General features: G+C 44.2%; 1 protein-coding gene across 3 annotated transcripts in view; it reads left to right on the top strand.

Moving 5' to 3' along the window:
• The window catches only part of DYNC1I1 (dynein cytoplasmic 1 intermediate chain 1), a 2,048,030-nt gene that overhangs the window by 1,368,063 nt on the left and 656,513 nt on the right, over positions 1-23,454 (top strand). For all 3 annotated transcript variants that reach the window (XM_078663722.1, XM_078663723.1, XM_078663724.1), the window contains exons 8-9: positions 946-1,102; positions 18,256-18,355. In XM_078663722.1, the coding sequence (XP_078519848.1) occupies positions 946-1,102; positions 18,256-18,355 (257 nt within the window). The remainder of the gene's footprint in view (positions 1-945; positions 1,103-18,255; positions 18,356-23,454) is intronic.

Below are 23,454 nucleotides of genomic sequence, written 5' to 3'. Positions count from 1 at the left end.
TTTAAATCACCTTCCCATGTTATTATATACGGGTATATGTTTATATAATATATAAATGCACACACGTAAACATATGTATACATTGATAATGCTAAAAGAGATATTTAGCACATGAAAAATAACTTACCTGTGGAGTAAAGGCCTGTGAAGTAATCTACTTAAAATTTACCTGTGATGTAAAGACTCCTGATGTACGTGCCTGCGATGTAACAACTCACATTGAAATACTGGAGCACATCTCCTATAGAGCCCTGAGCACCATGCAGAAGCCTGCCCGACCAATCAAGAGTAGTTGAAATATACAAGCCCTGCAACAACTTGACTACCTTCATTTTCCAGCACTCTTTCCCCACAAAGTATGCTGAACCATCTACCAAATCAAGCAGACTAATAAACTGGATTACTTTGTCAGCAACCAACACATATCTGGTGCCAAAGCTCACGTATAGTCCCTTGCAAAATTTGGAAAGACAAACCAGTAAAGTCCTAATCCTCATTCGACCTATTAATATGAGATGATGTATCCCTAAACACAAAAATCTGTCTATCCTTGCCTACTTCAGAAAATTTCGAAATTGCCATTTTTGTTTGTAGAGATCAATCAGGGCTCAGGGTGATGCAACTGCCCTAGAGCAAGATATGTTGAGTTAATGATTGAATGATGGGCAAATGAAGGCAAGATGAGATTATGCTTATATGGTGATTTGTCTGTCATTCTCAGTGGCCATTAATGTGTGATTTGTTCTTCTCCCACCTTGTAAGATTTCTAAACACTTTGTTTTAATGCTGTCATCAACCTTAGTTATTGTTAACTATTATTGAGGAACAACGCACCATTAAGGATACATCAATGTTGCGTTGGTACTCATCACTATACAACTTTTGAAAGCAATTTTCAATCGAATAAAATCAATATTCTTTTTTCTCTCTTTGTGGTGGTTACAGTTCCCCTAAGAGAGCTGACAGAGGAAGAAAAACAACAAGTGCTGCACTCAGAAGAGTTCCTGATGTACTTTGACCGGACCATTCGGGTCATTGAGCGAGCTTTGGCAGAAGAATCAAATATCTTCTTTGATTACAGTGGACTGGATGAGAGAGAAGGGTTAGCATTTTTATGTTTTGCTGACTGAACAATTTACACTTTTTGAGCAGTGAATTCCTGTGAGCATGTCCCTATTTTACTTAACAATGGACTATCCAAACCTCGCAAGAATACTTTTGTAAGATATTCGTAAGAATTACCTGTGCAATGTAATGAGCTGAAGAAAATGTCCAGTGTAAAACGTCTGACCTCATCCGATATTCTATAAAGATTATATGTTTTAAAGGGACCTATAAGTGAACTAAATATTGGGTGTACACCAATTTCACCACGTTTAAGGGAGAAGTACATGCACTTTGGCATTGGTTAGCAGTGGGTAAGGGGCTCGGAGTCCTAATGCAAAGCAAAGGATACAGCAAAAAGTGGAGGTGAGGAGGCAAAAAGTATGGGGGAAGACCAGACACCCTAAGGATGACTGGCCTAACACCCCTCAAAACCATGTATGCTAAGGCACATGATGGCTGTTGTGTTATCTTTTAATGTATGATACAATATTTATTGAGATTCGTTTCTAGATTAAGAAACTGCCCTAAACATGATATGACTGCTCTGTTTGAAAGTCACCCTGAAAAGGAATATTTATTTACTGCCTGCTTAACATTGAAAAGATATATAATTCAGCTGATTAGTAACACACTCCTACTTTCTCTATCCAGCTAAGAGTGGTCTCTAGGCTAGGAGAATGACCAACTCTAGTTCGAATGGAAATAAATTGAGTTTTGCTGCTAATGGCCCCCAGCATCAGCATAATTTAACTGCTTTCTGGAGAACATTTGAATAAGTAGGAGGTCGAAGCCAGGCAGTAAGTCAACTTTCTGAATTGTGATACAGGGCTTACTGTTCTAAAGCCCTTCACAAGGAATCATTGCCATTGTATTTTTTGGCAGTACCCACTGTAGGCCAGTGACACTTTCAGTGTCCTAGTTTCAGGTGTTGAAGTCTCTGCGTGAGAACAGCCATCCCTCATTCACAGGCCTAGATCCCACCCTTTCTCATTCCTCACATGTAGCAGTGAAACCAAGAATGTGTGATCTGGTGCCTTAGTCTTGGTAATGGTAAGTGGTAGAATGCTAATCTTCTGTTATGTATGTTGTTCTGAGATACCTTACCACCCTAACCTCCCCACTGTGACACCAAAGACCCTGTCTTCACATCGCTGGCCCCGTTAGAAGTGGAGCTGCTGCATTTGTTCCCCCGTGAAATGGACCTAAAATACGAGCAGGCCAGGGTTCTTGTTCCCTTGTGAAGATGATGCAAATATCCGAGTCAAGAACAAAGTGAGAGAAATCCACTTACAGTAGACAGTTATCTGCTGTATGACATTAAAACTGGCCCTGAGTCTCGTGTCCTGTTGAGAAGTATATGCTTTGCACCTAAAGTCTCTCCAGTTCAGCTTAGCTATGTTGGCTCATTTGATATAAATGCATTGCAATTCTAATGCAGTCTGCAGACAGTGTGTCATCCCTGCAGGTGCATGGCCATTCTGTTTAGTCTCTAGACCGAGAGCATGCATTGCAGACTTTAACTATAACATGATATTAAAGGCACAGTTGTATGTTCCCAAGGTTTGATGAAATATTACCCTGAAAAGAAAAGCATTGTGTGTATTTTTTAAATTTTACTTACAAGATAAAGGTGGACATTAGTGATCATAGTAGTCAAAACCATGGCTCTCCAGCCCGCATTCCCGCAGTCTTGCATGCCATTGACATGCCCTTAACAACATTAATACCAAAAACATGGATTGATTTACGAACAATGAGTGTTAAAAACTTTACTAACCATGCATGTCTGCAATTTAATTCCTCTTTTATTTCAAGCTTTCCTTAGTCTTGCATCCCTTAAGAGTGAGCTATTTAATCATATTGTGTTTCTTTCTGTATTTCTGAGAAATATCAAATCAGGAATTGTAAGCGCACTACTCACCTGTGAAGGGTCTCAAGGCGCTATAAGGGGAGGGGGGTTCCGCAGATCTGTTAGCCGAAAAGCCAGGTCTTGAAGGTCTTCCTGAAGGTGTTTAGGGAGGAGGCGTGTCAGATGTCCATTGGTAGCTCGTTCCAGGTCTTAGCTGCAATGTGAGAGAAGGATCTTCTGCCTGCTCTGGGGATGTACGGGTTTCGGCCAGTGTGAGGTTGGAAGAACTGAGGTTTCTTTTGGGTACGTGGAAGTTGATTCTGTCATTGAGGTATTTGGGTTCGTTGTTGTGGAGTGATTTGTAGGCGTGGGTGAGGATTTTGAAGGTGACTCTTTTCTCCACAGGGAGCCAGTGAAGCCTTCGCAGGTGTTGGCTGATGTGTTCTTGCTGGGGGTCGCTGAGGAGGAGTCTAGCGGCGGTGTTCTGTATTGTCTGGAGTTTGCGGAGCAGGGACTTGTTGCCGGCGTAGAGTGCATTTCCGTAGTCCAGTCTGCTGGTAATGAGTGCGCGGGTGACTGTCCCCCTTGACTCAAGGGGATCCATTTGAAAGTCTTGCGGAGGGTGTGTAGGGTGTTGAAGCAGCTGGATGTGACAGCATTGACCTGTTGGTTCATGTTGAGGGAAGAGTCAAGTATGTTACCAAGATTTTTGGCGTGGTCCAAAGGGGTGGGTGGGCTTCCGAGCGCGGTCGGCCACCAGGTGTTGTCCCATGATGTAGGGGTGGTTCCAAGGACGAGGACTTCTGTCTTCTCTGCGTTGAGCTTCAGGCAGCTGTTGGTCATCCAGATTGTGACGTCTTTGATTCCTTTCTGGAACTTGAGTCTAGCGGAGGTGGGGTCTTTGGTGAGGGAGAGGATGAACTGGGTGTCGTCAACGTAGGATACGATGTTGAGGCCATGTTGTCAGACGATGACTGTGAGGGGGGCTATGTAGATGTTGAAGAGGGTGGGGCTCAGCGATGACCCTTGTGGAACTCCGCAGGTGATTTTCGTGGGATCGGAGAGGAAGGGTGGCAGTCTGATCCTTTGGCTTCTACCGTTGAGGAATGATCAAATCCATTCTAGAGCTGTACCTTGTATGCCGGCATTGTGTGGTCTGGCGACGAGTGTGTGGTGGGATATGGTGTTGAAGGCCGCTGATAGGTAAAGTAGGATAAGGGCTGCGGAGTGTCCTTGGTCCAGAAGGGTGCGGATATCTGTGGCGGCGAGCAGGGCTGTATCGGTGCTATGGTTGCTTCGAAACCCGGACCGAAATGGGTCGAGAACGTCGTTGTCTTAGATGAATCAAGTCAGTTCCCTGCTGACTGTTTTCTCTGCCACTTTGGCCGTGAAGGGGAGGAGCGAGATGGGCTGGTAGTTCTTGAGGTCGGTGGGGTCAGCTGTGGGCTTCTTGAGCGGGGGCCTGACTTCTGCGCGCTTCCAGTTATCTGGGAAGGTGCCTGTTGTGAAGGTGGTGTTGATGGTGTGCTGTAGCTTGGGTGCAATGATGGCTGCGGCTCTGTGGTAGATGTGAGGAGAGCAGGGGTCTGCGAGGGCCCCAGAGTGGATGCCTTTGATGGTCGAGGCAGTGTCCTTGGCCGTGACCGGCGTCCAGGTGGAGATGATGGGTTGACTGTTATGTCGTGTGGGCGGGGGGCTGATTGCGGCGTCTGGTGGATGGTCGACAAAGTTGTCGTAGAGGTTTGTGATCTTGAGGTGGAAGTAGGTTCCAAGCTTATCGCAGAGGTCTTGGTACGGGGTGATGTCTGTGGATTTGCTGGGTGGGTTGGTAAATTCCTGAAAGATACTGAAGAGTTCTTTGGAGTTGGCAGAGTTGGCATGGACTTTGTTGTGGATGAAGTAACTCCTGGTGGTTCTGATTTGGGAGTGATAGTCCGTCATGGCGTCCTTGTATGGGGTGGTGTAGTTTTCGATGTTTCTCTATTCCTTCTCCAAGCGCCTGCAGGTGCGTCTGGCTACTTGGAGATTTGTGGTGAACCAGTCGGCATTCCTGGGGCGCTGTTTGTCGGGGTTGCATGACAGGGTGAGTATGTCTGTGCATGTGGCGATCCAGGTGTGGAGTTTTCTGGCTGCGAGTTTGGCGTGAGATGCCCAGGTGTGGTTGTCTCGGGTGAGGGTGGAGTTAAGTTGCTTGTCAGTGACTTTGCTGCAGTTCCTTTGTGGTGGGTGTGGGGCTGGTTTGGGTGCCTTGGGTTTGTTGACCGCCACAGTGGTGGCGTTTGTGTAGTGTGGCTGAATCGGATGCTGTTTCCTGCCGCAATGATTGGGTCGAGGGTGTCCTGCTCAGCTGGTGGGTGTGGTGATGAGTTGATTGAGTCCTATGTTGGCGAGGATGTCACGCAGGGTGGGGGAATTGGGGTCGCTGGGGTTGTCTAGGTGGAAGTTCAGGTCTCCGATGAGTATGTAGTTCATTGAGGCGATAGCGTGTGTTGAAGTCGGTGATGGTGGTGGCAAAGTGGGTCTGGGAGCCGGGGTGGGGGGGTCTGTAGACAACTGTTCCTCCGAGTGTGGCGGTGGGGTTGGTCTGGATCTGGAAATGCAGGTGTTCGGAGGTGGGGAAGGTTTTGCTGGATGTGGTGAAGCGGAGGGTGGTTTTGTGGGCGATGGTGAGGCCCCATGCCGAGTGGTTGGGCTGGTCCTTCCTCTGCATCTTGTATCCATCTGGGATAACGGTATTGAAGTTGGGGGTGGAGGTGGCATTAGTCCAGGTCTCTGTGAAGAAGGCGACGTCGGGCGAGAGGGAGTCAAGTTGGTTCCACATTTCCATGGCGTGTTTGTGCACTGAGCGTACGTTGGGGAGGATGTATCTTAGATTGTCGACTGTGTTTTTGAGGGCCGGGATGGAGGTGAAGGTTTGGCGGCAGTGGAGGCAGGAGAACTGGCCGTGGGTTGGGTGTGGTGAGGCCTGTTGGCAGTCTGAGTCTTCCGCAGGTGAGTACGAGGATGGCGGTGGTGTTGTAGTGAGGAATGGTCGGGAAACCAGGGTTCCTGGCGCTGGTCGAGTCGTGGACAGGCGCAGACTGTCTTGTCTTAGGCACCCCTGCTGTGCGTGACCATGCAGCGGCCGCCATTACGTAGGGGAGGGACAATCAGCTGGGAGGTGGGAACGGGTGCCTACAAGGCGGAGGAGCCGCAGGGGCAGGAAAAGGGAAGTGGGAAAACGCAGACTCGGAGAAGCCACAAACTATTTACAAAAAAGGGAAAACAAGGGTTGAACCGTACAAATACAGTACAGGACAAAAAAAACAGTACCAAATACCCAATCCAATACAATTATCCAATTTGCAGTATTTACCAAATGCCAAACAATGCCACAAAAGGATGCGGAGAGCAGGGACCGGCAGAGGCAGCCACGGGCACCCAACAGGGCCAACAGCCTTGAACACCCAGGCAGGGGGCTCAGCGGCAGTGCAGATAGCGTGGAGCTGCTGGGAGCGAACAGGCCAGTGACTGAAGGTCAAGGTCTCCCCTGCAGCGGCTGCCATTATGTAGGGGAGGGGGGAGGGACGATCAGCTGGGAGGCGGGAATGGGCGGGGACAGGGGGGAGGGGCTGCAGGAAAAGGGAAGCGAGAAAACACGGGCTCGGAAAAGCCACAAACAATTTACAAAAGGGAAAACGAGGGAAGAACAGTACAAATACAGTACAGGACAAAAAAACTGTACCAAATACCAAATCCAATTACCCAAATTGCAGTTTTGCCGAACGCAAAACAATGCCACAGAAGGACGTGGCGAGCAGGGACCGGCAGAGGCAGCCACGGGCACCCAACGGGTCCGACAACAGCCTTGAACACCCATGCAGGGGGCTCAGCGGTGGTCCCGGTAGCTCTGAGCTGCTGGGCAGAGATCAGGCCAGTGACTGAGGTATTTTATTCCAAAATGTGGATTTTTTCAGCCCTCAAACATATTCAAGATAGAAACTGCCCTTCCAGGCCTATTTATATGTGAGAGTCAAGTGTGGGGCCTCCGATCTATTGCAATCGTATTCACAAAAAAAAGTCAATTTGAATAACGCTTGTATGTAGAGGCCAGCTGCCCTAGTCAGCGCACATGAAGGAGTCTATGGTAAGCTCCCCCACAGGTTTTGCGTTTTGTTACACGCTAAGGCTGTCCGATCAAAATAGTGAACGGTTTAAAATAGACAGTTTAACACCAGGATCTGTTACATGAATCTGCCTAGAAAAAGTCAAGAGTGACGAAATACGTGTTGGCTGATTTTTCTCTGGAGGCGTTGTTTCCTCAGAATAAATCTACTTTGAACGGAAACTGGATCGTATTATTTTTGAGAATAAGCTATTACCTGGACTTTGATACTATTTATGTTGTATAAATATTACAAGAGCATATAATTAGCATTAAGCATGTGATTGTATGTACAAATATCCAATACTGCTGTGGTTCAAGTAACTGTTTAGGAGAGTGCTGGGTGTGGTTCCATCATATGCGTATGTTTGGAAGTGGTAAAGTGAGGGAGATACAAGGAAGTGCATTCGGGGAAGAGTGAAAAGAGGTGCTGATGAAGAAAGAGAGGTAGTTTAAGATGTGCTGATGGACGAGATGTGTGGAGAAAAAGTACACATATATCTAACATAAAGCACACATAACTGAAGGCCGAAACTCCTTGCACAGGCCTCAATACTATTGAAATATTAGAACTGAAACATTTTGAAGGGTAATTATTTATAACAAATCCGTGTTGTCACTCATTTATCCTAAATAGCTAAAGTCCATGGACAAAGATAATCATACTGACCAGTTTTAGGTGTAGGTCAGTAGTTGTGTTATATATCTGGATACAATTACATCTCAGAGAGAAACCAAAATACCAGTCAGGTGGCACACTGTGGGAATCTCAGAAATTTATTTTACGTGTTCCCTTTTAGAGAACCAACACCTTTTTGTCTTCACATATTTCTATATGACTGATTGTAATCAGCAGCTTTGGGCCCTTCCCAAAACCTGGTTAGAGCATTTTCTTTCAAAGTTGATGCCGCATGCAGTTCAAGACACTGGGCAAGCACACACTTTAAAAGGCTGATGTTGTCATGTTGTACAATTTGAACATTACAGTAACTGTTCAATATATTAATGCATAAAGATATAGGGAAGTTTTTTATGTGTTTAATATTTCAAACCCATACGTTCTCATGGCTTTATAATCCTTGCTTTATCAATAAATTAATTTCCTTTAAAATGCACTATTTGCCAATCTTTTTTTCAATTCTTTTCTCTGGAGTAGGATCCAGCATTAAGCTTACCCGCATTGCTACTACATAAGTCATACCAAACTTTTAAGCCCTCCACTTTCAAATGTCACCAGCCGCCACTGCCCTAGACAAGGCACATCTTCACTCCCACTCAACCAGAGGGAATGGGGCACTACAGCTACCAGTCACTAATCCGTGTTGTCACTCATTTATCTTAAATAGCTGAAGTCCATGGACAAAGATAATCATACTGACCAGTTTTATGTGTAGGTCAGTAGTTGTGTTATATATCTGGATACAATTACATCTCAGAGAGAAACCAAAATACCAGTCAGGTGGCACACTGTGGGAATCTCAGAAATTTATTTTACGTGTTCCCTTTTAGAGAACCAATACCTTTTTGTCTTCACATATTTCTATATGACTGATTGTAATCAGCAGCTTTGGGCCCTTCCCAAAACCTGGTTAGAGCATTTTCTTTCAAAGTTGATGCCGCATGCAGTTCGACACTGGGCAAGCACACACTTTAAAAGGCTGATGTTGTCATGTTGTACAATTTGAATATTACAGTAACTGTTCAATATATTAATGCATAAAGATATAGGGAAGTTTTTTATGTGTTTAATATTTCAAACCCATATGTTCTCATGGCTTTATAATCCTTGCTTTATCAATAAATTAATTTCCTTTAAAATGCACTATTTGCCAATCTTTTTTTCAATTCTTTTCTCTGGAGTAGGATCCAGCATTAAGCTTACCCGCATTGCTACTACATAAGTCATACCAAACTTTTAAGCCCTCCACTTTCAAATGTCACCAGCCGCCACTGCCAAATGTCACCAGCCGCCACTGCCCTAGACAAGGCACATCTTCACTCCCACTCAACCAGAGGGAATGGGGCACTACAGCTACCAGTCACTAATTTTGAGAACAATTAAGTGTATTTATACCTTAGAACAAACCTGCCCACTTCTCTAACAATGGAGAATTAGATCCCAGGGTTCCTCCTTAAAATTCAGGAGGTGCCAGTCCCATTCTGGGGTTTTTCTTCTCAGTCCTAAAAATCCTTGCCATGGAGAGATTTCTAAAAAGAAGTGGTTGTCTCTGTAAAGAATATTAAGGTAAATGTCACATAATGTCAGTTTTTCTGGCGAATTTCTTTTTCTAAAAAGATTTAGACATCTGTGTGCTCAATCTTTCTTATTCATTTTTTTTTTATGGACCATCCACTGCCTTTAAAGAAAGGCATCCAAACTTAAATCATAACTAAAAGCCTGATTTACAGTTTGGTAGATAGGTTATTCTGTCACAAATGTGACACATATTCTGTCCGCCTTATTCAGTCCATTTTATCCAATACCACTTGTAAGTAGGCTGACAGGATATCCTTAATGTTTGTGGTGGGCTACCTAGTCTGCCAAACGCTATACCAGGCTCTAATTCCTACTGGAATATCATGCTCCCAATTTTAGGTAAGAGAAATGGAAGAGCTCTAATGCACCAGGAAACCTGAAGTGAAACTCATTGACTCTCTACTCTCTAGGAATACAAATGTTTGTACTCAACATGTCATTAAAAATGCTCTCTGCCTCCGGAAAGGTGGCCTTCAACATGTTAATCAAGCATAGGGAGGTGATTGTTAGACCTAGCCCTTTCTGCAGGTTTATCCCCAAACATTTTGCCTGCTACCTCCTATTTTTCTGACCATGTTTTTTGGGCTATAAGATTCTGAGCACTTTACCATTGCTGATTAGTACTAAAGTGCATAGTCTCTCTGTGTAAATTGTGATTCTGATTGGTTACCCATGATTAAAATATTTGATTTGTATGCCAGTGTGCCAGGGCCTGTAAGTCAAATGCTACTAGTGGGATTGCAGCACTAGTTGTGCCACCCACATGTGTAGCCCTGTAAATGTGTCTCAGACCTACCACTGCAGGGTCTGCGTGTGCAGTTTTTAACTGCCAAGTAACCTAGCAATGACAACGTCATGGTGGGTGGAGCCCAGCCATCGCCTAAGTCCTAGGATAAAAGTGGAGCCAACGGAGACTTCGCTCCGGGTTCAGCCAGCAGAAGGGGACGCTTCATTCCATGCAGCAGCCCTCCCTGGCAGCTGGAATTGCTCAGGGCTATTTAGTGAGTGATGCTGCCAGCTGCCTTTTCATAAACGAACAGGGGCTTGTTCTGCAGGTGCACCGCATGAAGCGTCAGCTGCCTTTCCCCACATAAAGCAGGAGGGGACCCTGAGAAGTCTCCCCCACTAACTGTGGTGTTGCGTGTATGCCCCCCACTAATTCTGAGGCTTACCTGGGGGACTGTTGATGGATTGTCGGGACAAGGTGGAACTTCAACAGAGGCCCTCGATTCCCTGTGAGGATTCACCACATTCCCTGTTATAGGCCCGGAGGTGCTGCTGCGGACGGTATCTTTGTGTTGAATTACTGTATAACCCCCAATAGGCATGCAGGTGTGCTACAACCTATATTCTTATTGGGATATTTTGTGATACATGCTTTTATGGTGACAGGTGCTGATCCATGGGTTTTTCATCCACAGGTGTTACTGCTGCATTTCATGCCCTAACTTAGTGGTACAGGTTGGGCTGATGCTTGCACTGTCCGATTTGCACAGTATGGGTCATTCATATGTTTTGGGTGCATTACCCAACTGCTTCATATTTATGCCCTAATGTCATGATTTGTCGTTTTATCCCTTTGAATGAGAGGGCAAAGAGTATCATTTCAAGCGCTACATAATATGTGCTCAGTGATAATATTGTGATATGTGCACCTGAAAAGTAATTACTGTACTGCACTACCTGTACTGTTATGACAATTGCCTGCGCGGCAAAGTGATTTATGGTTTGTGATTGTGGCCTGTGTGTTGATATACAACAGAGAGAAATATTTTTATATAACTTGGTGCGGAGTCTCTTCGTGGTGTATTCATTGTCTCTGTGTGTTTTGTGTTGTGTTGTGGAAACGCTTTACACCTTGCTTCTGGGATAAGCCTGACTGCTCTGCCATGCTACCAACGGGGGGCGCACTGGTTATCTTGGATGTGTAACTCCTGTACCCTGACTAGAGAGGTAGGTTCAGTCTGGCTTAGGTGCATAGACTAGCTAACCAGAAACCCCATTTCTAACAGTGATTATTTCTGCTCTGAAGAAATCCCAGACACGTCAGATACTGAACAAAGGCTTGTTCTGAATAAAATACATTTCTTATATATATCACAATTATGATTTATAACATCGCTTTTGCCTTCTGTGGACCCTCACTGAACCATTGATGACTGAATTCAAGGGACCCTGGCCTAAGCATTTCTATGATTTGAACTATCACACATTATGAAATATTTTAATTAATTTACAAAGAAATAATATGCGAAAATCAAATGTTTTGTTTTCAATGTGAGGGTTAGGGGTTTCCAATGCTGGGTTATCTTTTATATACTAGACTACTAGAATATCACTTTGTCTTTTTTGCTAGTTATTCATACAAGTTTATTTCTTCGAAAATACGACAACTATGCTTTAGATTTTTTTATTGAAACCCATTTAAATTCGAGAGTTAGCCCAGTGCACCCAGTGTCCTCTTAAAAGATTTCAGGGGCCCCGGGCAAGACATACTTTGGGAGCCCCTATTCTGAAAAACGTTGAATTTTCTCACTAATTTCCAGCCAATTCAAGCCCACGATATCAACAAAATTAAATTCAGTTTTAAACGGTGAAATATGTCTTGCCTGGGACCCCAAAAATCCTTTCAATGACACTATGTAGAGAGGTACAGAGTCAGCACTCAAGTAGGCAGAGAGCTTTAGATAATGAAATATAATAGACAGAGGTCAAATAGAGAGAAAGTTGACTTTCTGAAGGGGACCCTTGAAAGGCTTGGGCCCTGGGCAATTGCCCAGTTTTCCCATGCCTTAGACGTCTCTAATTGCAGCATCTTTGGAGAGGCATCTTCCTATTGCCATACTGTAAAATATATTCGCTGTTTGTGGCTTCACACCCGAATCGCCAGATCCCTGTTCAATGCACTGAACTAGTTCCTCAGCACAAACAAACATTACATCATATCCTGTACCAGTGCCCATTCAGCTACAAGAACAAACCTTTTATCATAGGTGCAGGTGACAAACGCAAGTCACGAGGTCAGGTTTACAGATTGTTGTAACTGAAAGTTCTCCAATCTCTTGAGGAAACAGTAGAAAATAAAATCCAGATTAGAAGTGATGTTTTGCATTGCAACATACCGATTAAGGGAAATTGGACAGACCTTTGATGTTACTGCAGCTTGAAAGGGAAAATGTGTGGCAGAATAGGATAGTGGCACACAGCTGGCCTGTTAATTGAGAATGTGCACTCTTAAAATAAGCATACATTGCCTCTGCATTCACAAAACTGCAAATGCAGCTGCCCGTGTGCTCAATTGACTAAAAAGAAATGCTTACATTGGGAGCTCCTATTCAAAGGAGGGGAATGTTTTGGTTATCGTTGAGAAAATGCTGCATCTTGTAATATGTTGTTGCATTACAAGAGAAAAACGCAATATTTAAAAATGCTGTCATATTGCATGGGAAGAAGAGACAACATGGATGCTAGCATTAGATTCGACTGCATCACAACAGGAGACATTGCCCAACACCCCTAATATGGAACGAGTCTTACACTAGAATTCAATCAAACATTAAAAAAAACTGTGACAAGAACATCGTTTTCCCTGGTTTTCACAAAAATAATATTTTTTTTTAAGCTTCAATAAATTTTTTCAAAAATTATTTTGTGAGAAATGTAATTTAGAAAAAGAAACAAAAAATGGCAAAATGCTAGCGCGTGGTTGAAATGTACATATCATTTGCCTCTTCCATAAGACATTGTTTAAAAACAGTTTCAAATGTTAATGAAAGAAGCACCACAACTTAGAGCACTTGTCGACTGGTGTGGTGTGCTGATAAATGGCCGTATTTACAGCAGTTTAAAGATATTAAAGCTTCACATTTTACCTATTTGCCTATAGATTAAAAAAATATAAATTTCTCAACAGTGGTAACATCTACCTAAGTATGCACACGTATAGTGTATGATTACTGGCGGTCCGACAGTGATGATAATGTGACTTATTTGTGCCAAAATCGTGTTGTTTGTTAATGCATGAAAATATTCTAAATTTCTAAGCTTTACTCTCCCTAGATTGTGTTTTTATCCAGGCACATCTTAAGAATCGATAAAATATTCAATTATTAATCTAACAATAATTATCCTACGCCATAATGATCGGACCTGAAAAAACAATGAAGCGTGGTTGATATGCCAAGTAACAATGTATTGCAGGAAGACATTTAAATTGGCTCCCTAATGGTACATCATTCCCACACAACTGTCTCGAAAGAGTTTATTGTTGTAACATATTAAACTGCATTGATTATAGTAAGTAAGTAACTGCATTAGAATCAGTTTAAGTAACTGCATATCAAAGTGCCTACTTGAACTACATCACCACAATTCAAACAACTATTTTTATTATTCAATTTAGACCTTTAGAATTAATGAGCCAGGAGGCAGACACAAGGGTATTGAACCTGTCAAGTGGGAATCATTTTAGATTCATAGTCTAGTCAACGTGCAGTAGCATGCTAATTGACTAATCAAGGGTGTCTTGCTGCTCTGTTATGTAGCAAAATACATTGCCTGATTGCTGAATGTTAATTTGTGCAGTTATTTGACACAGTAATTTTTGTTTGATTGTTCATTATTATATTTTAACTACTTTTTTATTGCCATTATCAGTTTTGCTTATTTAGCCTCTATATTGTGTATGCATGTGCCTAACCTGGAACCGTTCATTGCGTACACGAGGGCAACATTGTGTCTCTATAATAGTTACCGTCAGAAAGGGTTTGTTGGTTGTCTGGGGTATGAGCCCTGGTCAAACAGCAACTACAATTCTCGTCAGGGTAAGAGGCAGGCATATCCTAAATTAAGCTGTGCTCACCCTCTGGTAGCTTGTCTCAGAGCAGTCATGCTTAACTTAGAGGCAATGTGTAAAGTATTTGTGCAACACTTCAAACAATAAAGCAGTGAAAACACCACACAAAAAGATCTTGCTCCAGGTTTAGAAAAATAGAGTAAACTTTAATAAATTAAACAAGACCCCATGATAAAAAAAACAAAAGAAGAACTGCAGAAATTGAATTTCAAAGTTCTTAAGTAGAATAGTGCCAAAAAGCCAAATTCTCTACAGGAACAAAGTCACTAGTTTAGGCTGACCGCGATGGAGCATGGGTTAGCTACAGGGACCCAGTTAGGACCACTGAACAAAGCACGTAAATCCGTATTGTGTAGCGTATTGTGGATTCGTGCCGATAATGCGTCATGAAGCAGAGGCAATGCGTTGGTGACGAGGCTACTTTGCACAGTTCTGATGCGTCAACGTCGATGATACAGTTAACAAGGCTTGTAAAGCAAAGTCCGGTGTCAAAGATGTGTGGCTCAGTGGGGATGATGCCTTGGTTCCGATGAGTGACGATGCTGCGATGCAGAGTTTCTTCTTCGAGGCTGTCATTGAAGAGGGATATGAAGAGTTTGGGCTGGGTACAGCGTTGCATAGTGGCAGTTCTGAAAGGCAAAGCCTCAGTCCCAAAATGCGAGAGGTGGTGGCGATGTAAGCCTTATGCAACAGGGCTAATACACGCAGCAGCGGCGATGCGTCGGTTATACTTGGGGATGCGCCACTCAGCCGAGGAGATGCATAGGTTCTGCTCAAGAATGTGTTGGTCAGCAGAGAAGAGGCGTCGGTTCCGCTGACAAGCATCTTAGGCCCACTTCCCAAGGTCCAGTACTGGACTGGCACCACTTGGTAGGGTAGATTCACAGCTGGCAGAGTCTAGGTGCAGAATCATGTCGATGAGACTTCAGATCAGGAGGTCAACCAAAAAGCCATTGGAGTTACTCTGGGTTCTGGGGTCAAGTGATGCAGGTCCAGTCCTTCTCACTCAGGCAGAGGGTAGTAGGCTGCAGGGCAGCTTAGCAATGCAGGTGTCCAACACTGAGCAGTCCAGCAGAGTGGCAGTCCTTCAGCATCACAGCAGTCCTTCTCCTGGCAGGGTATCCAGAGGTCCAGAAGTGTACTGAGGTGGTGGTGTCTGAGGTCCGGTATATATTCCCACTGGTGCCTTTAAAGTGGGGAAGACTTCAAAGACAGGCCTTTAAAGTGCACAGAGGCCCTGCCCTTTCTGCCCTGGCTCCACTACTGGAAGGCGTGCAGCCCTTTGTGTAGTGGCAGGACACAGCCTATTCAGGTGTAAGTAAGGGTCCAGCATGTCCCTGCCAGGATGGCCAATCAAGTCACACCTAAGCTCCCATTCTGTGTAGCTATCTGAGGGAATACACAAAGCACAATTGTCACCCACCCCAGACATGTGATCATAGACAAGCAGCAGGCACCAAACGGCAAAAGTAAGAAAATGCCTACTTTCTAAAAGTGACATTTTCAAATTGCAATTTAAAATCCGACTTCACCATAATTTTGGATATTAACACCAAAGCTGAATCCGTTTTATATTCCCATTTGGAAATTACTCTTATAAAATGTAATCAGTGAATCCCAATGTGATCCTATGGGAGATGTATGCCTTGCAGTAGTGATATGTCTTTGAGGTTTTTTCACTACTGGGACATCTAAAACTTAAAAGTACATGTCCTGCCCTTTAAATACATTGCGCCCTGCCTTCTGGGCTCTCCAGGCTGGCCTTAGGGATGAATTATATGCATTAATAAGGAAGGGTTGTTCTATTTTGTCAGGTTGAAATGGCAGTGTAAATGCACATACAGGCTCTGCAATGGCAGAACTGAGACATGGTTAGAGGACTACTTAAATGGGTGGCATTATAAGTGCTGCAGGCCCACTAGGGAGAGAGCACAAGCAGTGTAGCACTGGTTAGCAGTGGTAAGTGTGCAAGGTCCTAATACCAGCAAAATCATGGTGAGAAAAAGTGGAGGAAGAATGCAAAAAGTTTGGCGATGACCCTACAGAAAGGGCCAAGTCCAACACAAGTCTTCTGAATTGAAAGGGAGATGTGAATCAGCCTTGGCTCCTTACCATTATTGATGATATCCAAAGCATCTGAGAGCTCAGCAACTCCTCTTTGGCCCTTTTTACTGAAATGCACTCCCAGAAAAATCCAGGAGCAGCTACCGAATATTTGCTTCATAGGGATAAAGTTGAATGAATATGCATTCTAACATCTTCAGTACATCTCCCCCTTTACTGTGAAGAAATCTACACCAATGTTTTATATAGGGGGCCAAGAAATTACCAATTTAGTCAGGAACAACGTTAGAGGCTGAATCATTAATTGCAGTTAATGCACCTGACATATTCCCAGTGTTTAGCACCAGGCCATTTCACCAGCTAAAAATAGTTGAGTTTTGGGGTGGAACACAGGTTAAAATTGTAAATTACCACAGAACCCAGGTGCTGAAACAGCAATTTTCTTTCCTAAATCCTCATTTCTCAGGGGCTGCTCAGTGAGTGAGAATATCAGGGTATTCTATCACCTCAAAATCACCAATAACTGTGGTATCAGTAATTCTGGGCGGAGGATTGCTGCATCAGTGTCATTGCCCCAGTTATACCAAGGGCTGTTGTCTATCGATCGGACGTTCTCTGAACATCACCTGAGATACATTAAGTTAGAGTTTGCAAAGCAGTCTCCAAATATAAGTACTATTGCTGTTACATTTCCTAGTTTACATACAAAACATGTCTTTTTCAGGATATTTAGGTCACTACTAAAAGTTAAATTAAGCTGGTAAATTCTAGTTCACACTGCAGGTGGGCTGGGAATAGCATAAAAGGATACCCACTCCCAGAATTACTGATACTCACAGTTTTGGAATGAATTACGGAGTCCTATGGTATTGGTATGTCCAGGATGCAGGATACCGTGCTATTCAGTTTTACCATATGGGTGACGTAAGAAATGCGTAAATACCAAAGAATCTTGATTTTCACACTCAATTATTATGGCAATTCCTTATTTTTGACACAATTCTGAGCAGGAAATCGCACTAGATTGTTGCTGATGAAAATGGCATTGGTTAGAATTTCAGGCATGCTGTTTTACTTAATTATGTCGGAAATTGCCATCTTTTGGGTAATGTACCCCCAGATTTTTACCCTCTCTGCTTTACTGCCTTTTGAACTCTGTGCACTTTACCATTGCTAACCATATGTAAAAATGATTGTGCTCCCTCTTTAACCATGGTTATATTGGCTTAATCCTGATTGCACTTTTAACTTGTCCCTAGTCTATGGTGTAGAAAGTGTGCCAGGGTCCAGGAAATTAAATGTCACTTATTCTGCAATCCACTATAGTTGCAGTTTAAACATGGCTTCAGACCGAACCTATGTGACTTGACTGCTGCAGTGTAAAACCTGCAATGCAACCTGCCAACATAAGCCTTTTTGAGAGGTAAATCTCCCTATTAAATGTTAGTAAGTCACCCCATGTAAGCCATGTAGTCCATAAGATAGGTTGCATGATTTTTAAAAGTTAGACATATAGAAGATTAATTTTACCAGGTAGCTACAGTAACAAGACCAAAAAAACTATTTTAGCTGTGGCCCACATAGTTGTCCTATGGAGATAATCACAGTGAGGATTAAAATAGTAATGCTAACTCTAAAAAGTGACCTGATAGAACAAATTGGATAGATTAAAACTATTAATCCAGTTCAATGGTGAGGTCTGCTCTATGCCATAGCTACCTGGAGTTGATCTCAGGTTAATTTAGTGCCTTAAAGCATTCTACTGACAAGATTTATGATTATTCCTTAAAGTGGGCAGTCCCCTACCCCAAATAATAAATTATTTCTAACAAACTGTAATTCTTAATCAAGAAAATATTAATGTTTCATTGGACAAATGCATTCACATTGTCTCATTTTTAAACATTGATTGTTGTACTGTTTTTCAAACTTTTAATCAAATTTGCTTACATTTTCTGTTTCTAAAAAACAATATGCAGGGATGTTCAAGCTGGATCCAATCTTTCTTTCAATCGGCAGTTCTATGATGAACATTGGTCAAAGCATCGTGTTGTCACATGTTTGGATTGGTCTCTTCAGGTAAATGTGTCATAAAAATAATTTGCATTAGTGTCATTTAGTATCACATTTTATCACAAGTTATTCTGATTATTCAAACGATTGTGCCCAATTTCAAAACATGTAAAAACGATACTTTGCTTTAACATTGCCATTTTCAATTTGGCAGAATAATCTTGAAAGTATCTCAGCATTTCTTGATTTTCTTGATTGTCTATCCAAAGGCAGTGCATTTTTAAAGTATTACCTACTAGGCAGTGCATGTGCTTTGTTGCAAGAAGTATTGCAAGATTTGTAAACTTACAGGGGTCATAGACCCCCCTCCATTGTTTACAATTGGTTGCCTGAATTGTCAGTCTATTTTGCTAGTGTCATGTTAGCAGGTGTGGGCTATCATTTCCCTTGGGTATGTCCCTCTTCTTGAGCAAGGATGCATTGCTGTGTCCTTACACAGACACCTCTCCCAGGCCCAACTTGCTTCTTTTTTGTTTAAGCACTCAATGAGAGTGGTGTGTTTTCAGCATTCTCCCTGGTGTGATTCTTTTGTTCTCTCTTTCCCACTGCTCTCTTCTGTCCATGTGCCCCCTTCCTAATACGCTTGCCCTTATGTGCTCAATCTGCCTGTGTTGCTTTCTCAACAGTGCTTCTCTCCGCTCCCAGTTCCATGTTGCACTCTCTCACCTATTTGCTTTTTTTCCTGCCCTTTCTGCACCATATTGATCTCCCTCTCACTGGTTTGCTCCCCCATGCCCACCATGTTGCTTCCCCCCACCACCACTACCTTCCTTCTTGCTTTCAGCCTCCTTCATTGCTTTAGCCCCACTAGACCCCCATGTTGCTTACATGCCTCTGCTCTTGTTGCTTCCCCCACCCGCTTTGCCACCTTGTTGCTCCTGCACTCCCCACTTGTGTTGCTTTCCCCCACTTTCCAAAAAAAGGCTTTTGAGCAATGTTTCATGTTATGTACCAATCTGAATTGGATCTGCAAATAAAAATGTAAATAATGACATGTCATTTTCTAGGCGTGTGTCTACAAAATGATGGTATAGCCTTGCTTTAATTAAGCTATGTTGCACAGCATCAGAGATACTATATAGCATGGTTAAAAGGGATTATCAAGGCCAACAAGGTCACCCACCTCTGGACCCCAGCAATAGCCTCCAAACCACTGTATGCCAGCGCTCCCAAACAACTAGGCTGCATTCTCCTCAATGTACACTCCCTGCACAGACACGCCATAGAAATCTGGGGTTTCCTCTACACCCACATGCTCGACGTTGCATTACTCACAGAGACCTGGGCCAACACCAGCTCCGCACCTGACGTCGCAACCACCGTTCTCCACGGATTCAAGATCCTGAGAAAAGTCCGCCACAACTGCCCAGGAGGAGTCTCCATCAACAAAAGATCCCTTCGACTGACTGCCACCAGCTTTGATGACGCCTCACCCCCCATGGAACACATCCACTTACAGCCCAACCCCAGAATGACGCTTCGCGGACCACTTGCCTACAGACCGCCTGGACCCCACACCACCTTCACCAGTGTCATTGCCTACCACATCACACTGCATGCCCTCGCCTCTATGGACTACATACTTCTTGGAGACCTGAACTTCCACCTAGACAACCACAGTGATCCCAACACCACTACCCTCCTGGAGAACCTCACCAACATAGGACTGAAGCAACTTGTCTACACCCCCACTCACACAGCAGGACACACACTCAACCCCATCTTCGCGGGGGGAAAAACATTCGCTTCAGCCACACCACGGAACTGCTCTGGACTGACCACCACTGTATACATTTCACCTTTACAAAACCCACTGCACCCAAGCACACACAAAGCCTCCCACACAGAAGCTGGAGCAAAGTCTCTGTAGAACTCCTTACCTGCACTCCACCTCCGACTACAACAGATGCCAACACAGCATCAAGCAACCTCCACCAATGGATTGCCAACTGTGCCAACACTCTCGCCCCCCTTCAAAACTCCACAAGACAATACAACAAGAAAGCCAACTGGTTCACCACGGAACTCCGAGAATCCAAGCGCTCCTGACGATGAATGGAGAAGACATGGAGAAACAGCAGAACCCTGGAAACACATGCCGCCTACAAAACAGCCATCACAGTACACCACCCAAATCAACAAAGAAAAACTTCATCCAAGACGAATCCTTGCCAAAGTCCACAACTCCAAGGATCTCTTCACCATCATACAGGAATTCTCCAAACCCAACAGCGAAACAACCAACGTCCCTCCCTCCCAAGACCTTTGCAACAAACTCAGCTCCTTCTTTCACCTCAAGATCAAGATACTCTACAACAATTTCGACGATCAAGACCATGGCACCCCCTCAACTCCCACCCCCAACTACACCACCCAACAGACCCTTCTCACCTGGACCCCTCTCACCACAGAAGATAACTGAAAGGCAATGAAGAGCATCCACTCAGGAGCACCTTCTGACCCCTGCCCGCAACACATCTTCAGGCAGACAATGGGGCATGCAGTTCCTAAGGAAGGGGAAAGGTGGGGCAAGGGGAATTGGAAGACCAGGTAAGAGAAGGCACAGAAAGTGAGGAGTGCTCCAAAAAGGAGCAAGGGCCCTCACACACCCGAGAGGTGTCATGCTTCATCATAGTGCAGCTGCTTGTTAGACTGGAGCTGCAATGCTCAATGGGCCCCGCAGGGGGGCTCTTTGCTGGAGATCTTTAGTCAGCCAAGCTATGTGATGAGGTGGTGGGGCAGACAGGTGGTGAGTAGAATGGGTGCAGTGAGTGTATTAAAAATAGCTATGAGTACCCTTAAGAACCTTTAATAACTGGACACTTATGCTATGGCTAACAGACCACAAGGGTCACTGCTGGCAAGGAGAATTAAACCTGCTGCAGCCAAGTGTGTATGATGGTGAGTGAAGGTGGTTAAAAGGTCGACATGTTTCATGCCTATCGTCTCCAAATGAATGAGTGGAATTTCATCAGAACCGGGAAAAAGAGAAAAAGAAAAAATCCTAATCTACTCTGAACTGAAGGTGACTGTCAGAGGAATATCCTGTGGAATACTATCCGTATGTCATGGATTCAAAAGTAATCCAGAAAAGGAATGGGAGTGCAAGAGAGTTTGTCCTTCTAGTGAACCTCTAAGGGGATGTCGCAGGGCACCAGCCTAGATGTCCAGAAAACACCGGCAACAATGACTGGAGGGAGTAACCGCCAGGTCGTTACTCCAACATGTGGGACCCACTCACGTCTGGATGCCAGGGACAGTGTTGACACACATCTTCCACAGGGCCGCCACTGCCGTCACACACGAGCTACACCAAACTATCAACTGCTCCCTTGACGCAGCCACTTTCCCTGACAACTGAAAGGGCGCCGAAGTCAACCCCCTCCTAAAGAAGCCATCCGCAGACCCGACAGGCCTCAAGAAATTCAGGCACAACTTCCAAGAAGGGATGAAAGCTGTCGCAACCCGGATGAGCAACAGCTGCCTGCCTGAAGTTCTCATCCTCTGCTCCACCCCCTCCGCATTGGACAACACCTGGTGGCCCCCTGCCCTTGGAAACCCACCCACCCTAATAGCCAACACACGCAACCTCTGCATCATGCTCGACTCCTCACTCACCATGAACCCCCAGATCAATGCTGTATCCTCCACATGCTTCAACACCCTCTGCATACTTCGCAAGACGTTCAAGTGGACCCCCCCCTGACTCCAGGAAACCCGTCACCCACGCACTCATCAGCAGCAGACTGGACTACAGCAACGGCCTCTACGCCAGAATCAACAAAAACATCTTCTGCAAACTCCAGACCGTCCAGAATGCTGCAGCCAGACTTATCCTCGATATCCCATGACACAACCACTTCTCCCAAAACCTCCACTGGCTCACCGTCAAAAAAAGGATAACCTTCAAGTTGCTCACACATACCTACAAAGCCCTCAACAACACCGCACCCCAATACCTCAGCAACCGAATTTCCTCCTATGCCCCTACGAGAAACCTCCGCTCAGCCGGCCTCGCCCAAGCCGCTGTCCCTCGTTTTTACAGGACCAGTGCTGGTGAAAGATCCTTCTCGTACCTTGCAGCCAAGACCTGGAACAAACTCCCCCTTAACCTCCGATGGAGCCCGAAACTGCACCAATTCAGAATGGACCTCAAAACTTGGCTCTTGTAATGGCCCTAATGGAGCTGCTTACTACCCCCCCCCCCCCCAACCCGATCACCTTGAGACCCTCACTGGTGAGTAGTGCGCTCAACAAAACCCTGATTGATTGAAAAATTTATTTTATTTACAACAGACAAAGCAATATTCATATCGCTTTTGTGCTTCTAATGCCTACTCTTTATTTGTCAGAGCATACATGTGCTTCAGTTGAAGCCGAACAATCGTTCATAACACTGTGCTGTATTAGCTCTGCTCCCAAAAATCAAGCTAAGGATGCCAATTTAGGTCTCCAATTTCAAACCGGTTCATACTTACAGAACGTTTTATAATTTTCGGTTTTACATTTTACTGTTTTTAAGCGTATATATATATATATATATATATATATATATATATATATTACCTACTGGCGGTCTAAGTATTGAATAAAAAAGTTGCTCCGTGATACCTGTGTGCTCCGTCATTTTGCCAGTGAACAAGAGCACCAAAGTGCTCGAAACGCGTATGGCGCATGGAAAAGCTTGCTGCGTGCTGTAAACGACGCTACCTGGTGCATGCTGCGTGTTAACTCCTTCGAGTGTGGCAATTCCGAGTTGGCAACCTTGTGGATTGATATATATATATATATATTACCTACTGGCGGTCGCCAGTAGGTATATATAGTTAGGATTTTTTCTCTATGGGATTTTTGAAAATTCTATGTCTAATAACTTTGGCGTTTGTGGACGGAATTGGCTGAAATTTTCAGGAAAATGGAACATTTTGTTTCTGAGCAGCCACTGAAAATTTGGGGGGGTTCGTCAAGGGGGGGCCGAGAAAAAAGGGGGGTCCCAAAACGTGTTTTTAACATTGAGTTTTCCATAGGGCGGTTGGCCTCACTTTTAGCCCGAACGGCTGAATGGATTTGCACGAAACTTGGCAAAATTGTAGGGACTGGTAGCC

This window comes from Lissotriton helveticus, chromosome 10, assembly GCF_964261635.1.
Source record: "Lissotriton helveticus chromosome 10, aLisHel1.1, whole genome shotgun sequence".
In the NCBI taxonomy this organism is placed as follows: domain Eukaryota; kingdom Metazoa; phylum Chordata; class Amphibia; order Caudata; family Salamandridae; genus Lissotriton; species Lissotriton helveticus.
The sequence above is the reverse complement of the archived record's forward strand: the minus strand, read 5'-3'. Positions and strand labels throughout refer to the sequence as shown.